Source organism: Nuphar pumila, unplaced genomic scaffold (assembly GCF_984573655.1).
Source record: "Nuphar pumila unplaced genomic scaffold, dmNupPumi1.hap1.1 HAP1_SCAFFOLD_554, whole genome shotgun sequence".
Taxonomy (NCBI): domain Eukaryota; kingdom Viridiplantae; phylum Streptophyta; class Magnoliopsida; order Nymphaeales; family Nymphaeaceae; genus Nuphar; species Nuphar pumila.
The window spans coordinates 34,480-51,439 of record NW_028323394.1 but is presented as its reverse complement, the minus strand read 5'-3'; the positions used below and the strand labels follow the sequence as shown (position 1 = coordinate 51,439).

The window sequence follows — 16,960 nt, the reverse complement described above, 5'->3', positions numbered from 1 at the left end:
CTGTTTGCTGCGTGAATCACGCACTTCCAAACGATGACATGCCATGTGACAGCTGGCTTTCCACATACAGATCAGCTTGCATGTTCGGAATGTTCCTAAACTTTAGATGAACGTATCAAATCATTTCCCTGCGGTTGCTGCCAAGGAAACATAAGCAACGCAGAAGAAGCTTCCTGCAATTGACAGCAAGGGGCGAAGACGTGAGCAATTTAGCGGACGCGGTAAAAACTCATGACGGTGCGAACCTTGAGAGTGTCGCCGTCAAACTCGCTCGCACGCAAACCCTCCTGCACAAGGACGGGGAAGCCGCGTTCGCTGAGGCGTGCATGCGCCAAGCGCTTACTAAACGCTGTACCACACGCGTCTGGCAAACTGCCGACATACTCAACCCCCGCCTCCTGCAAGATACGCTGCAGCTCCCCGTCCTCGCCGAACGTGCCGTGCATGGCTGGAAACGCGACGTCCGCCGACGCCTTGATCGTTGCAGCCATTTCTTCGAGGGAGTCGAAGGGCACCGCTATTGTTGGCAGTTTGAACTCAAAGTCGTCGGGTGTGTTGCTGTAGAGCTGCGCTGGCGAAATCGCCCAGCCCTGCATGTCACGGTCGACGTAGTACACGTCCACGGTGACGCCCGAAAGTGCCCCGGCCGCTACCTCTTCTGGCGCGTCTTCCTGCATGTGAGGGGTTGTTCACCTACACTCTCGCACACACCATGGACCCAAGGCAGCTGCACCCTGCATTTTCGCCGGTCCCTGCGATTTGCGGTCAAATGCAAAAAAGTGCATAAGTTTGGGTGACGACAATTGGGGTGAAAACCCGATCTGGCACCAGCACACGCCAGGGCCACCTGCACAGCCTCAGGCATCCCGCTAGCTCCTACAAGATTGATTTCATCCACGCTGCGATTGGCCACAACTCCGTGGAGGAAACCAAAGAATCAGATAATCAATTTTCAACCATCGACATTGAAACCGATTTCGTCAGTTCACATGAACTGACAGAATTGAGCATGAAGACACCAGCAGTAACGGCTGCACAGCTGCACATCTACGTTCATGCCTAGAAAATGCCATTATCCTTCTGTAACCCCGAACACTGCAGCGAACTTGTGTTGTTGACGAGCAGGACGGCGCGCTTGCCAAGAATGAAGGTCTGCCACGTAAAGAGAGATGAGCAGAAAGCGAGCGCACCTGCGCCACGAAGGCCCGCAGCTGCTCCGCCTGCTCAGGGTAAGGAACCGTCTGGAGCATGTCCATGAGCGTGCGGGCGGAGTTGATCGACACGGACGCCTCAGCGGACGGCCCCCCCAGCGATCACCGCAACCCGCACATCCGGCAGCTGCTCCGAAAGGAGCATGTGCCGCCAGCTGCCGAGCGAGTACTCTGGAATCACCGGCCCAGCATGGGCGCTGGCGTCCTCGTCTGGGGCTGGTTCGCCCTCCTCAAAAGCCCCCCCCCCGCATGTCTGCATCTCTGTAGTCTTCTGTCTGGATCCTCTCGTTGTGCGCGGCGTTGACGAGGCGCTCCTCCAGGTCCACGCGGTTGCCTGCCGTGCTCTCCCCTCGCTTCACAAGCTCTTCCTTGAGGGCGTCTATCGAGAGGCGCTCAAACTGCACATGGTCACCAAGAGTCTCATATATGGTATATATACCATGTGAATTCGAGATTTGTTTTGTTCAGCTTTGTCTGCAAGACAGTGGACGTACCTGGCAATGAGTGTGTCATTGTATTGTGCTAACAACAACTGAACTGAGCTGGCGGTGTCCAGATCAGTGAGTGGCAATGCTGACACATAACTACGATTACGTTCCACACGATCGTGCAATACTATGTGTCAAGAACCGTGGTAGATAAGCAGTGGCTTGTTGAGTCAGGACGGTACCTGGAGCGATGAAAACAGAAGCCGAGTGATGGCACCCCCAGCTCAGGTACGGTTTCAAGTCGAAGGTGGCAAACATCGCGAGTCTTCAAATAAACATAAGGGATAGGCAATAGAAGGAATATATCGGTTATTATCACCTGCTTGGCGACACTGCATGCGGACAATGGTGGCATGGACACTCAACCGGTGCTGCTGGGTGTATGACGCGCAATGCTCATTCACCCTCAGGTAGTCCACATTCACTGCTTGCGCACTGCCTGTGCAAACCCTTTACCCGTGTATCTACCTTGCTCCAGTGTCTGAACGCCCCTCGCTCTCCAAACGCAAGCAGGCACGCGACGCAAGAACGACAACGGTGCTGTCGCATGCACGATGAACAAGCTCAAACTTTGTCACACGTGTTGGTGTAAAGTGCTGAACCGCTTGAGGACAGAAATGCGCTGGTACGATGCCTCTAGAGTGGTGTGCGAGCATGCCATCATGCAATGCCAGCACTGAGGCAAGTGCAAATGAATGATGATGCACACATTCACAGTTTTGGCTCGTGCGAGCGGCTGCGCGTTCATGATAGGCTTGCCGATCCGACCGCTGACTTTCGAACGTGCTGTCTTGGTTGCTTGAAAAATATATCCTGCCATTTTCTATGTGTTGTATTGATGCATCTGTTAACACTACCACATCCACAGCAACTCCAAGACGTCATATTGTGTCACAGCATGGTGGCATGACTGCCGCGGTCGGAGCTGCGCACCTCCCTTCGCATGTCTTCTTCAACTTTATACTGCATCTGCTCGTAAAGCATCGCCATCTCAAGACGCCCCCGGAGCTGTTCCGGGGTCCCCCGAGGCAGACTGCCCCCTCGCAAGCAGCTGCTCCGCGAAATCCTCTGCACTCAGACCCGCCAATTGCTGCTGCACAGCCTCCGCTCGCTCCTCCGCGGTCTGCAGCTCAGCAGGCTCCTGCCGATAGCTCTGTGCCGCCCTGTTACCCATGACCGATGCCATTTGCAGGCGATCGATCAGTTGCCCCTTGCTGCCGGTTGTTGAGAGGTTCAGTGACCGCAGCATCGCCTTGAGCTCGGATACTGTCAAGCTGGACAGGTCGAGGCGCGGCGTTGGGAAGGGGGGGGGGGCTGCTGGCTCGGCGACGACGACGACGCTTCTGCTACGCGGCCGGCTTCGACCATCGCAGCAATGTCCTCTGGAGAACCCTGAGGAACGAGGCCTCGGTCTAGGAGCCAGTCTGCCATTTCATGCTCGCTGAGGTCATTCTGCGGCTGCCGGGCATCGGAGATGGCGGTTACCAGTCTGTCGTAAAGGTCCTGTTTGTTCTTTCCCGTGTACGGCAACCCACGCCGCATCAGCTGCGCCTGCAACTCTCGGACCGACACTCTGTCATAGTCCAAATCGTCCAGGCTCATCAGGCTGAAGCCGGGGTCCTCTGTTGTTGCATCTCCTCTGGGAGTCTGTACACCCCTAAAGTCTGTCTGCGCTTCCAACCTTTCGATGAGTTGCTGCTTCCTGCCAACAGTGGACAGACCGAGGCTCTTTAGGGCAGCCTTGAGGTCGTTGAGCTTGTATGATGCCCAGTCTGGCGTGTCCTCAATTTCAGAAGCCTTGCAGACTGCATTCCTATTCGAAGTGCGTGGCCCGGGTGAAACGCAGATGCGGTGGCGGTACTTGCTGGATAGGGTTGATCTCGCATGTGGCCGAGCTGAGCAAGAGCAGCGAGGGCAAGCGCCCACTCGTGCCTTCTTGACCGGCAAGACGGCGGACATGGCCTACCAGATCAACCACATCAAATGATAGAGCAACGAACGCGACCCATCCTGCATGGCACTGGCTGTCGTGAAAACAATTGAACTGCAGGTGCACCTCTGTCAGCGGAACTATAGGCTATCAAAGGGCCAGCGAGAGCGAATGCGGCGACCGTAGAAAGTGGAAAGCTTGGCGATGGGCATTCCTATGAGATGTGATGCAAAATTTCCTTGGCGTGGTGAAGGCTTATGTGCCGATACCTGACTGAATGACAGTGTCGATACGTGTGACTCAAAGCACTGCGTTGGCACGGCCGTACACAAATAAGATTGCACAGGACACAAGCATAATCCACAAATGATTACGTGTTCCGTCTTTTGCATGATCCAGTGCAAAATTGGACGTACGCCAACCTTCTCCAAAGTGTCGTGACCGCCGCAATACGTATCTCAGAGATGGCGCTCACAGCGAGAGGATCACTTAAACACAACGTCAGACCACCCAGATAATAGGTAGTCCTTTCGGGCGGCTGAACGAGGCCCCTAACACTCCAATCTGACAAGCAGGGGCTGCGGCTGCCAATGCATGCAATGGGGTTTGGCACCGCAAAAGTCAATCGCCTTGCCCTGAAAAGTTATCGGAACAGCTGATGCCATTAATGAAGTATTTGCGTGTGAGAGATCTCCCATTTCTTCGGCTCGGATGAGGCTGGAGAAGGAGGGCCTCACTTTTGGTATGCAGCGCTCTAGACATAGCTCGAGAGCTCGAGAGAACTCTCAAATAGGGCAACATTCAAATTCGTTCAAAAACAGACGATTCGGTTCTTTGGTCAGATTGTGCAACAGGCTGTGGGTCACCGGTAACCTATCCAGAGACGCCTTCTCCTTGCCTGACGAAGCTCTGGACGAAAGCGCACGTGTCTCGAGGATTTTTTCCACGTTGCTTGACAGGGTATGAAGCGGTCGCGAATTTCTCTGCACGCCATTCATGCTGCCATGAATGTAAAGTCAATTCAGTACAGTGTATTCATTGCGTGTACACTTCATTGTGCTTGTTTGAGTGTCCGTGACGTGCTGAACGTGCTATGATATTGCCCATCCTGTCAAGCGGAGTCGACAGGGAATTCTGTATCGTGGAGCTTCAAGGAGAACTGCAACATTGCGAAGCCTTGAAATCGGGCTACACAGTGGGAGATTTAAGCCTGCATCCTTCCAAGGCAGATGTCGTCCATCTGCAGATTGGTATCACCGTCTGGAAGGCAAGAAAGTGATGCTCGCGAAACCCATCGCCATTTTGAACGGAGATTGCCATCTGAGCAGTGCCAAAATAAGCCTATGTACGAGCATAGCGAGTGGTGAGCACGCCGGTGAACCCCGGCAAGCCCAAGCCCTTGGAGTTTTCTATGATTGGTTTCATCAAATGCAAGTATGTTTTCAAGAATAGACCAAAAGCGTTGATTTCAACCCCACATATGTAATAAACGTTCTGAACCTCAAGCTTAAAACAGCCATTTCAGGCCACATGGTGCACAGGATCTGTGTACATCCGCCTACATGTGTTCCTCGCATCTGATGACCGTAACACTAGCAATCATTGCATGCGCTGGGAAAGGCAATGCAGGGGATCCATTGCACAACGTTCAAACGGAGTAATGCCGATTCCTGACAAAGACCACAGCTGACCACAACCCCAAGTGTGGCAACGTCCCAGAATGCAGGGATGTCGACCACAGCTCCTTTCACCGATCAGCAGACACGACAAATGGACCAAAACATCAATGCAACCATGACTTTCTTGATAGTTTGCTGCCCCTGACACTCCGCCTTCCATTGCATGTCTTATGCATTCGCTTTGCTCTTGCCCTCCTGCATGGCAGCTTCAATCGTGGATGCCAACTCGCCTGTCTTTGCAAGCTCCTCGATGATGTCGCACCCTCCCACCATCTCGTCCATCACAAACAGCTGCGGGTATGTCGGCCAGTCGGAATACGTCTTCACCCTTGTCGAATCTCCTCATCCTGCACACCACACCACAAAGTGAGATGGAGGTCCACATGACATATGGTGCCTCTTTTAATGATGAATCGTTTTACGACACTACCGCATCCACATGAGCAATGGCAGCTCATGGTCACAACCACTGAACAACCAAGTCTGATCCCAATTCAGACATCTTCACAGCCGGTGAAGACGAGATCCATCTCAAATGCGATGCACCGACAGATGCATTTGCAAGCTCCTGGCAACCCAGGTCCATTGAACCGTTTGAACCTTCCGACATTTGATGACAACGCTATCGAGATACAACCCTTCACACAGTTGTCTTGTATGTGAATATTTAGCAACGACGCTGTACGCAAAGCACGTTGTACATGATGTTGCTAACCAAACTTTCGTGCACAGCGTAAAAACGAAACACTAGAGTTTCACTTTTGACGGTGTAACTTAAAAGTCCAGATACCTGAGAAGTGCATTATTTTTACACACAAATTTAAGAAATGCAGTCGAATCACAAATTAACACGCAATGCGCAACCAAGGATCAGTATTCCAGTGCAAGCATCCTGCCCATCAGGCTACCAAGGCCAAGCAATGCAAAGTGCACCTGCGTTTGTCGTTGCCAGATGGACGCCGCCAGCTAATCTCTAGCTCCCACCCCTCCCATAGCTTGCGGTCCCTAAGCATGAGCTCCAAATCTCGATAAGAAACGATCCACAGCCAGATCCAGAGTAATCCATCAAGCACAGCATGTCTAAACAATCGAGCAGAAGTTCGGAAGTACTGACCACCTCCAGCTAGAGCTGGCACCCGCGAAGGGTGAGTGCAAAAGGAACGAGATCGTCGCACATTGCCGGTCCTAGAATACCAAACAAACCAACGAACATCAGCAAACAGACAAGGACTGTGACTGTGCAAACCAAATTTATTGATATCTTGGCCTATGATAACTGCTACGATAATTGACCTTCTCACAAGGGGTGCCGAACACATCGTCGCCATTGACAGCTCCCCTGCCTCATGTAGGCTGATGTTGTATCTTTTCCTACATAACCGCATCCACATGGACATTGGGAACTCCAAGAACTACTTGGGAGGCTGCTTGAGGAAGGGCACAGGCAGGAGGCACACCGAGAGGATGTCGAAGTGTTTGAATGGCACATTGATGGCGGTGAGGGCCTCCACGACTCTGCGGCTAAAGCCACTTCGTGGCGCCTCTGGAGAGCCTTTCATGAATAGCATCACCGGGTTATCATGCAAAAGCTGCTCTATGCGTGAGCGTACATCACTTTCGGCGCTCTTGGGCAATTCCATGCCCGCCTGCAACACAGAAACCATTTCACCATGTGTGCCAAGTATGGAGACTCATGACGCATGGGGCCCAGTGCTTTGCCAGACCCTCTGATTTTCGGGTCCAGATACCCGCAATTATATGATTGTTCGGGACAAAGATGGGAGTCGGAACTCGTGCTGGCGAAGCACTGGTGTGGCCCTGTCAAAGAGCTCTGTCACAAGTGCTCAATGGAGGCGGGACGAAAAGGGCTGCAAGAGAACGCCAGGGAGAGTTCTGCCATAAGCTGGCCAGCATATGGCATACTAGCAATGACTGATAATGCATGACTGTACACTGGACTGGTCTCGTCGACTGGTCACACTTGAGTGCAATCATCAAGACTTGCCTCTCCGTGACATAAGCGCTACTGAGGTCTCACCAGAACATGTCGTGGCTCTGATTGAACAAAACATGCACAACATGACCCGACTTTCCGTTGTCATGTTCACCTTTGCTGTAGATAGGCGATCAAATGATCTGCGTGAAAAAATGAGAAAACAAGTTGCACATTGCTGTTGTTCTGAGCCCGCGCACATGGTTCAGAGGCAGCAGCGGGCCGTTTGCGGTTTCCTACTCAGCAGGACAAATATGTGGCCGAGTGTATCATTGGTGATCGTTTTGCATCGTTTGACAACACTTTCGCTTCCACATGGACGTTGGCAACTCCAAGAACCACTTGGGAGCCATCTACACTTCTTTGAGTAAACCTATTTCAAGGAGTACCCAGAGGCCCTGCTCATCATCACCGCTAATGGCATGCCAAAGGCAATGGCGTGCTGCAAGGCGAGTTCGATGGCATGAAGATGATCCACGAAGCAATCCGTGCTTGCCAGGTAGTGTGCTTTGTTGGTCTGTCTGTATCCCTGATCATGCATGATTACCTTGGGTAGAAATGGGGGTCGAACCCCATTCTGGCAAAGCACTGGACGCAACCTCAGTACGAGCCCAACGGTCCAACGTGAAAATATCAGCAGATCTTCTCAAGCAATTCTGATGGAAGCAAGTTCCGAGCTCACTGCTGGGGACAGATCCCTATCATACCTCAGTCAGCGCCTCTTCGATCGCAGACCTTAGCTCACCAGCCTGGTGCATCTCCAGTACGATATCACACCCACCCAGAAGCTCCCCCCCCTGCATAGACTTGTGGTATGTTGGCCAGTCCGAGAGCTTCTTGAGACCCTGACGGACCTGCACGTCTTGAAACCAGTCAGGAACTTGTGCCCAGCGTTTCACCAGATCCTCTGATTTTTGGGGTCCAGATACCCAAACATACATGAGTTTTTGGGACAAAAATGGTGATCGAAGCCTGTTCTGACGAACACTGCTTGTGCCGTTGCACCTTGACGTTTCGTGGTGGCCAAAGGGCCATGTTGTTCATTCCGAGAAACCCACTGACTGATCTACCAGCTCGTCTCGTTGACCGCTGACACTTGCTTGCCGTTGTCAAGAGGGGAGACAATCGTCAGCGCGGTCAGTGTCACCTGGAGGACCTGAACCATTTTGTTTGCAATTTTGCGGAAGGTTGATCTAGGGTTAGCTCATCAACACGGGGGGCGGGCTTTACGAAATATTGGCCCCAGCAGCACCCAAATGACCATATCTCGAGACATGCAAGTTCTGAAATTGCACGTGCCCTAATAGACATGCAGCCATGCCGATCCTCTCCTCGGCGCAGACCATGGTCTGCCGTCCTGTGGTCGCGGCACATGATGTCATGATTTCAAAATGTGAGGACTGACATTCCCTGCAAGGACCAGCTGCAAGTGCAAGCCACCCCAACCCAAATGATCGTCATTCTGGGCCTGTCGTCCATGACCATTGTAACCAACGGCCCCAAAATACATGGCTTGGCGTGTCCAAAGCCAATTACAGGCTGTTCACTTCCTTAGCATGGAATGCTGCCGCCACGTTTTATCTCGGAACACACTATCCACAATTCGTGCGGGCTTATTAGCTTACTTGACGTTGTGTGGTCTGATAAGAGTACATGCTGCGGGTACCTTCCGTGTTCAATTTCATGAGGCGACTGATGTGTTGCGCCCCCGGCGGCAGCGAGCACAATGGTTGACAGGCGCTGACGACCACCGTACCTCCTCGTCACTCAAGATGTCGAAACTTCCAAAAGGAACGTCAACTTCCCTCAAAGCTTCCACCACCTTCTTGCTGAACCCACATCTTGGCGTATCAGGCGTTCCCTTCATGAAAAGCATGACAGGTTGTGACACGGTAAGCTTCTTCAGGCGATCGTCCAGGGTTGCTTGGGTGCGAGTTGCATGAGCTGCGGCTTTCTCATATAGGGCTGCAGGATCAAATCCCTCAAGCCTATCCACCTCATCGCCTTTGAAAAGAAACACGAAAGTCGGGACAGACTTTACTTGCAGATGCCCACTCACGTCGGGAAGCTTTTCAGCCTCGACCTGCGCATGCCCCTTGAAGACACTCAGTCCGCTTTCACCCAAACACAAGCAACCGCATCGTACCTCAAGGCACCTAAGCATATGTAAAGATACGGTAATTCTATTATCGCATACTGCTCCATGAGTGCAGTGCCTTCGTAGCTCGATGTACAAGGCGCACCTTCACAAAGCTTGCCAGGGGATGCACCTTGATCAATTCAGCGATAATTGGATCTAAGGCTTTGCACGGCTCGGACCAGTGCGCCCAAAAGAACACGATAACTCTCTCATGCTGAACCACGAACTCCTGGAAGAACTCTGTGTTCAGAGCGTCAGTGACAACCGCCATTTCCTCCGTATGCTTGAGCAGAGACGACAGACATGTATGCAACAAGCAGATATTGTGCAGACTCAGGTACGTTGTATGCCCATGGATTGCATACCGTGCTTGGAAATGTAGCGCAGTGGCTCGTTGTCCCAAGCACCAGCTATCTCGAGAGATACCTGGGCAGATAGTGCGCGACCGAGCAAACTTCCACTTGAGGCGATGCTTTCGGCAGGGATGTCAAGACCGATACGACACTTAGTCGTCATTCCTTCTTCGTAGTACTAAGGCAGGCTTCTCTCGTGTTGTCGAGCAGACAATATGAAAGGGGTATTGTTCAATGTTGCCCCAAGAAAGCTGTATTTCAGCTTGCCTTTCAGAGCGTCGAGTTCCATGAATAATTTCCGTAGATTGTACTCGAAATGCCCCTGCGTACCACTTTCTCATGAGGTACGTTTGATTTTCTTGGACCATGTGCGAGGCCTCTCATAGATCCAGATCGCATGGCCAATGACGGAAAGCGTGTGCACCTTGTTTTTGTACATTTGTAAGTTCATGATGCATGATTCAGTCATGAATCAGTGTCTTTGAGACTCCTGAACTCCGTTTTTGGCCCTCAAGCCACAAACTGGTGCTCTCCATCCCACGCTTCCATTGCTCATCTCTTTCTTATCATGTTGCTAAATTCAGGGACTGCTATCCAATCTTCTTTCTTTGGATGACGAGGCGCTGAAGATCCAAGTGCTTGCCGACGGCAGCCCGATCAACACGTCCTTTTTGCTCTGGCTAGCGAAAAAGCACGACACTGCTCCTGAAGAGGATCAGCAGAGTCTGCACATGTTGGGAGGAAGAATCATGTGTATCAAATATGGTCTAAAACCAGGCAGTGTCGAGGAGGTTTCGGCCGCAGAGGACGCAAACCCTGGACCATCCGGAATTCCACGGGAATCGGATGGCAACCTGAGCGTGTGGCAAGCGTCACGTGAAATCATCCTGCTGCAAAGAGTATGTCATCTAATTATTGATCGTTTCTCGTTACGCGCAATCGCTGTTTTGAAGTGCTACATTCATTGTTATCACTGCCTCCTTACATTCGCTGTAAGCTTCCATGGTACAATTCGTGGCGAGCATCCACCACTTCTTCCTTTCACACGCTCCGTTCAGGATGTCGCAGCTCACTCTGCTCCTCGTGCTGATGGCTAACTATTCAAATGCACTGTGGTCATTGTATTGGGGTGAATGCAGCAAGACATCAGGAACAATGGGGCAATGGCGGGAAGACAGCTGTTGAAACGTGATGATGAAAACATCAGCATTGGGAGTCTTTTCAACGGTGACTGCTGAGTGAGCGGAGCCTTGCCAGCATAGTTTTCACCAGGATCGGGCCTATGCTCCATGGGGCTGTGCTTTCTCCCATGAGAAACCCATGCAGGGATGGACACTTGCGAGAAACAAACATTGGGAGCACATTTCACGACTGAAGTGCGTGCAGGTTGTCAAAGCGCTCTGGAATGTCGTTGAATACAACTCTTTGCGCGGTATGCAGGCAAAGCACGTTGAAGAACTGATAAAGGCCTCCAGAGACAGCTCACTCCTTGAGGTTGCGGGCCGCAGCGAGATGGATGCAACGACAATGTTGCAGCTGCAGAAGGGGATGGCGGCTGTCGACATCAGCGTACGTTGCTCTCAAGTCATCGAAAACACCACTTGAGCTTGAGGATCGTCATATGTGGTGTGGGGTGGAAGGGAGCTGATAGGTTATCAATCATCGCCAGTTGGCCCCATGCACGGCAATTTTGACACGAGGTACTGGGTACCTTACTGCCTGGAGATGAGACTTGCACCATATAACACTTCATATTTTTGTTTTTTACCAGTTGATGGTATGAAATGCGGAACAGCGCCGACTCAGAATTTCTCTCTGACCTTGGTGGGGATCCAGCGCAAGATGATGATGTATTCTTTTTCATCATTACCACACCCCATGGCTCATGGGCAGTGGTAACTCCAAGCAGGTGGGTGAGCACTTGGCATGCAGCACCACTGAGAGATGATCAGGTAGCTGAGGGCATACATGCTACAGAGCAGCAAGTCTATCCAGGGCTTGATTGGCACATTGGTACATTGCTCATCAACACATCAGCACAGGCTGGAAATCTAAACCCCGAAAATACCAGACGTTTCACCCCAGAAAGATTCTTCCCTACCCGAAACACTGGCAGGGACCATTCTTTCTATTGTGAGCATCAAGTAACTTTACAGGAAGTGTAGATTTCCAGCCCGTGCTATATGTTGGTGAGCGCATTTCCACCTTGGAATGTTCCATACCTGAAACACTGTCCTGTTGAGGTGAACCTTTGCGGGTCAACCTCTTCACGGAGGAGAACCAGAAACCTTAGCGCTGAGGAGTATGGTTCTGCGTCAGTCCTGCATATCAAGCAGTGGCTAACCAGACCAGGACAGTGTTTTAGATATGGATCACATTCTACATGGACCTCAACATGTCCTTTCACTAGGCTTTGAGAATCTTTATTCCATGTGCAGAACCGTATCCTGGAGGTGTTGCTGGCAATGGAGGATCGAATCGAGCGGCGGACATGTCTTCCGGATGCTTTTGCGCCGCCCTCGGAGGAGTCCATTGTGGACGAGGAGCTTGGGGATGAGGTTGGCCCGGAGGAATTGCTCTACACCACCCCCCTGCAGCTGCTGCAGGTATGCACTCGTCCAGTGCTTTGCCACACCCTGTCATTTTCCAGGTTTAGATGCCCAACAATGCATGAGTTTGGGGGACAGAAATGGGGGTCGAGATCCATCGTGGCGAAGCACTGCATTCGCCACACTAGCAAATCCCCCATCTCTAATGTCGTATGTCTATTTATATCAGATAGATCTCACATTCTGATGCTGAATGTGGGATATATCTGATCGCTATTGGTTCTTGGTCCGAGCTTTGTTGTGGCCACAGAGAGGCTGCAAATACCCAATGCTTCATCATCCCTCAAGGCGGTAGGCAACTCCCGCGAACTGAGTTTTGCAACGCCGCACTGAATGCCTTGGAAGCAAAGAAGCTTACCAAACTGCGACACCAGAGGCCATAGCCAAGAGCTGTTTCTCAACAATTGGGCCTGATTCTGTGGGGCTGCGGATGCATGCCCCACAGTGATTTCCTCAATTCCAAACTCGTACAGCATTGCCCTGCCAAACTTATGTCAACAACTATGTATCATGGGCCTTGGTGGGATGCTATGCTGAATTCTTTGTTTGCTGTTGCACCATCGGTCAATCGTCAGGGATAGCTCCGTGAGTTAGGGCCACCTCTTGGAGCAGACCAACAAAACTATTTCATGCCTCAAGAATGCTCAAATGCCGAATAGCCGTGTGCTTGGACTGATTAAATTGACGTTGAGCTGCAGGCGGTGCGGTCAATGCGGGCATCTCTTGGAGGGACAGACAGCGAGGTCATCTCGCTCCCGCCTGCTGACGGAGAATTGCCCGTGCGCGAGATTCTCAAGCGGCTGGACGAGCTTTCAGAGGACATCATGGATGTCTGGCAACCGTAGGCTGGCCTGCTTGCAGTCATTTACTAACCTTGTTGACCATTAGCGCTCGCTTAATGGTATGTCATGTTTTGTTGACCTTATACGTGGTCGCGCGCTCGTGGAGTGCCATTCCATGTGTTGTGTATGTCTTTTCGGACCCCCTCGAACTTTCTTGTGAGCACAAGTACTTGAACTGGTTTCCACATGGGGCACGTCCTTATTATCTGTTGTGGAAGCATCCGCACGATGGATCTGCATGTTCCCAAACTCCGAGGGAGCCTGACCGCAAACGGACATACTCGGTTGTTCGCAAGAGGAACCAGTTGACTGCAGCGCACTTTGGCCCAGGTCAGGCTCAACGACCTGACAAAGGACACCCTCTGGACCCTACTCTGCTGTTTGGCCGGGATCTCTGCTGACCTCGCGGCTGAATGCTCAGTGAAGGCATATGGCAATAATGCAACGGACTTCGCCGGTTTCAACAATCGTTGGCACTGCATGTTTGCTTGCTTGATCCCATCGAAGGCTGTGCGACATAACATTCGGGGTTTATGTTGTCTCGTGCATCCATGCTACGCGTAGCTCCACAGCGTAGCTCTCCGTCCTGTGGCTTTTTCCTGAAGCCTTCAGTGAAGGATGTCGTCTTTTGCATGCACGGTGATTTTTTTAAGTTGTTGTGAGTCAAGACGATGCATTTGGTAGGTTCAATTTGTGACATACGTCGAAACTTGCACGATCTATCCGTCGTGCGTTTTGGTAGTGGAACAATTTAGCAATTTAGACAGCTAGTCACTTTCAGCGCGCCCTCTGCCACTGCCAGTGGCACTGGCATCGGCAAGCCGCCGTCTAACTATACCTGACCGGAGAATAACATGTATCCGCTGCATGTGACAATTGTCCACACCTGCTGAGCGGCCTGCAGAACCCTACACCTCACGAAGTCTGTGTTCAAAATGACGACGTTACGAAAATTCACGTGCAGCGATCTTTTTAAATTCAATCGCATCAACTTGGATCCGCTTACTGAAACGGTACGTACATGATTGCCGGCTTCTGCTCGTCCCCGTTCAGGGAAATGCATCTATGAGAATGACCCGATACTGCTGTTTGCAGTACCATTTTGGCTTTTATCTGGAATATTTGGCGAAATGGCCGGAATTCTGCCAGATGGCAGTTGGTCCCGGGCAGCATCTAATGGGTTACGGTGTGCATCGCTCAATTGCCATGTTCTATCGACCCAGGCATATGGCCCCCTACATGGATATTGCAGTCGTTGCCATCTGCAAACCATGCTGTTGTCCTTTTGGTCAATCAAGCGGCAGCATATGAGTTTCTCCGAGATGAGCGAATTGCATGGGTGCGTGGAAAGACAGGGTACATTGCGCACAAAGCTTTGAAGCAAGAATCGATGCGCTCTCGTTGGTCCAGATATGAGCACGCAAACTTGTCAACCAAAATCAAATGTTCTTGGCATGGGCCCAAGAGGACAACACATCTCACAGAGATACAGGGGCAACGGCTTGGGGCAACGCCTTGCTATGGTGCTGTCAGTATGCTCGCCGCCATTCGAGCCAACCCAGCAAGCACATCTAACACCGCTCAAAGGCATTGAAGGTTTCAGTCACTCCCCAAGTAACGAGGTGGCACTACACTTCTCAGGTATGTGTAGGGTAACACCTGGAGAGCATTGTGCGTTGTTGGGGTGGATCCCACCTCTGACTGGCAGCTGATCTGGATATGCAGTCCTGGGCAAGGCGGAGGGAGATGACAAGCTCTGGCACGGGCATGTGACAGCAGTCACTGTTGCTCCAGACTACCGTCGCATCGGCTTGGCCAGCAGATTGATGGGCATTCTCGAGCAGATCACTCACAAAGTGTACGTTGCCCACTTCTCCAACGCCAAGCACTGCAGTGCATGAGCCCGCCAAGAGCCTAAATATTGCCAGACAGCTCGATGCATTGTTTTTTGAGAAAGAAAAGAGGTGGGAAGAGGTACCTCTTTCCCACCCGCGTACCTGTGCACTCTAGACAAGAGATCGTACTGGAGCGTGGGGCCAAATTTTACGGACTGGCTTTGCACTGCTTTGGTTGTCAGGTTGTGTACTTGCATGTTGGTATATGTGCTTGGGTGATGGTTTTCTTGTGGCCACACATAACGTTTATGGAGACTTGAATATCGTTTGGGTGTTGGTGCAGGCATAATGCTTACTTTGTGGATCTGTTTGTGCGTGTTTCCAACCAAACGGGCATATCAATGTACAAGAAGCTTGGGTATTCGGTGTACCGACGAGTTCTTGGCTATTACAGTCAAAAAGAGGATGCATTTGGTGCGTTTCCACAAGAATTGCCACATATATGAATGTTGCGGTTTTATTCTTGGTACTGAGGTTTCTTCACATCCCTCTTTTGGTAGTAATGCATTCACAAAGCTCAAGGACATGTCGTTCGCTGGTTGTTCACCGCTGGCTGATACGTTGGTGTCCTTTCGTAATGCACCTTGGCAACTCTTGCAGCAGAGCTGGCGAATGCGATTGGATCTGCTTGCAGCTACTGGATGCAATCAGTCAAGGGTCCGACATTTTCAGTCGTTTACAAACAACAAGTGCAATGTGAGTGTGATGGACATCAGTCTCTGCTTTGTATCCTACCTGCTCCAATGCCGTACATCGCAGTACGTTGCTGCATTCATGTGCGTCATGGTTGCCAGTGTTGGGAGCATACCCTTTCTGCAAAAATGCCCTTGTATTTGCTGTGTGCACTCCTGCTACTACGCGCCACGCGGCTTTTGTTATCTTGAAGATCTTGCCACATGCGTATGTGTGATTACATCGAGAGACAGAACAACGACAGCACAAGCCGCAAACAACAAACACAACACACTCAAACGAGAGCTGCGCTCATTGAACGTCAGCAGTTGGAACAGTCAAGCCTGCTGTGAAACAACTGCCCGTCGCGCGCGCCAAAGCGCCGAGGCCGCGACGGTACATGAGCGCGTTGCCGCGGCACAAGCTGATGCTCAGCCCTTTCAGCGCGTTGCCGACGAAGCCAGCCTTCACCACACGGCCACCAGCATTCGCCACATGCGTGTTGTATGTCACACTTGGTCGTACATGCAGACATGCGGAAAGCGATGCCACGAGACGTCAAAAAGGAGTCGATCATTCCGTTGAATAAGCCAATACGCCCCGAGGATTTGGAGTTTGATTGATGTTTTGATATTGACATTGATGCTCGTTGCAACGAGGTAGGTTGCAGTGAGAAGACTGTTCCAGACCCTGTATGATATGCAGTCCATGAGCTACTGTGTAATGTGTAACCCTGCTCCCGTACGTTTCATGTTCAGGGTAGCCCTTACTTGTAGGTGTTCCAGTGCCTACCTAGTTCTCGGTGTCACGAGGTGCACTGTTGGATCCTTTCCATGCTGCTGCGAATGGCACAATCAATTGCTTAAGAGGTGAGGGCATATGCATGTCCGCTGCCTATTATCAACTTCATGCTACCAGCATGCAAATCGATAATGCACTCACGCAGCCCCATTGAATGCATCACAGCACCTCCCTGCCATCGCACAATGCCCCGATGTACTTTGCTTTGTTGACAGGGATCCCTTTCTACACAATTTGCGCTGTGCAGTACTGCAGCACCTACAATATGCTTACAAGAGGACAAGCACATGCTCAAAGATCCCTCCACTCGACTTACACAAAACAGCAGACACTCCAAGGTGACCGGA

The 16,960-nt window shown here is 51.4% G+C and overlaps 1 protein-coding gene across 1 annotated transcript; it reads left to right on the top strand.

The window, feature by feature from the left end:
* The first annotated feature begins 14,180 nt into the window (after nt 1–14,180).
* On the top strand, nt 14,181–16,435 carry LOC149810080 (N-terminal acetyltransferase B complex catalytic subunit NAA20-like). The gene is made up of 5 exons (XM_089994437.1): nt 14,181–14,258; nt 14,341–14,431; nt 14,971–15,103; nt 15,424–15,554; nt 16,344–16,435. Exons 1-5 carry the CDS (start codon nt 14,181–14,183, stop codon nt 16,433–16,435), a joined length of 525 nt encoding a protein of 174 aa, XP_089850563.1.
* Nucleotides 16,436–16,960: the final 525 nt, after the last annotated feature.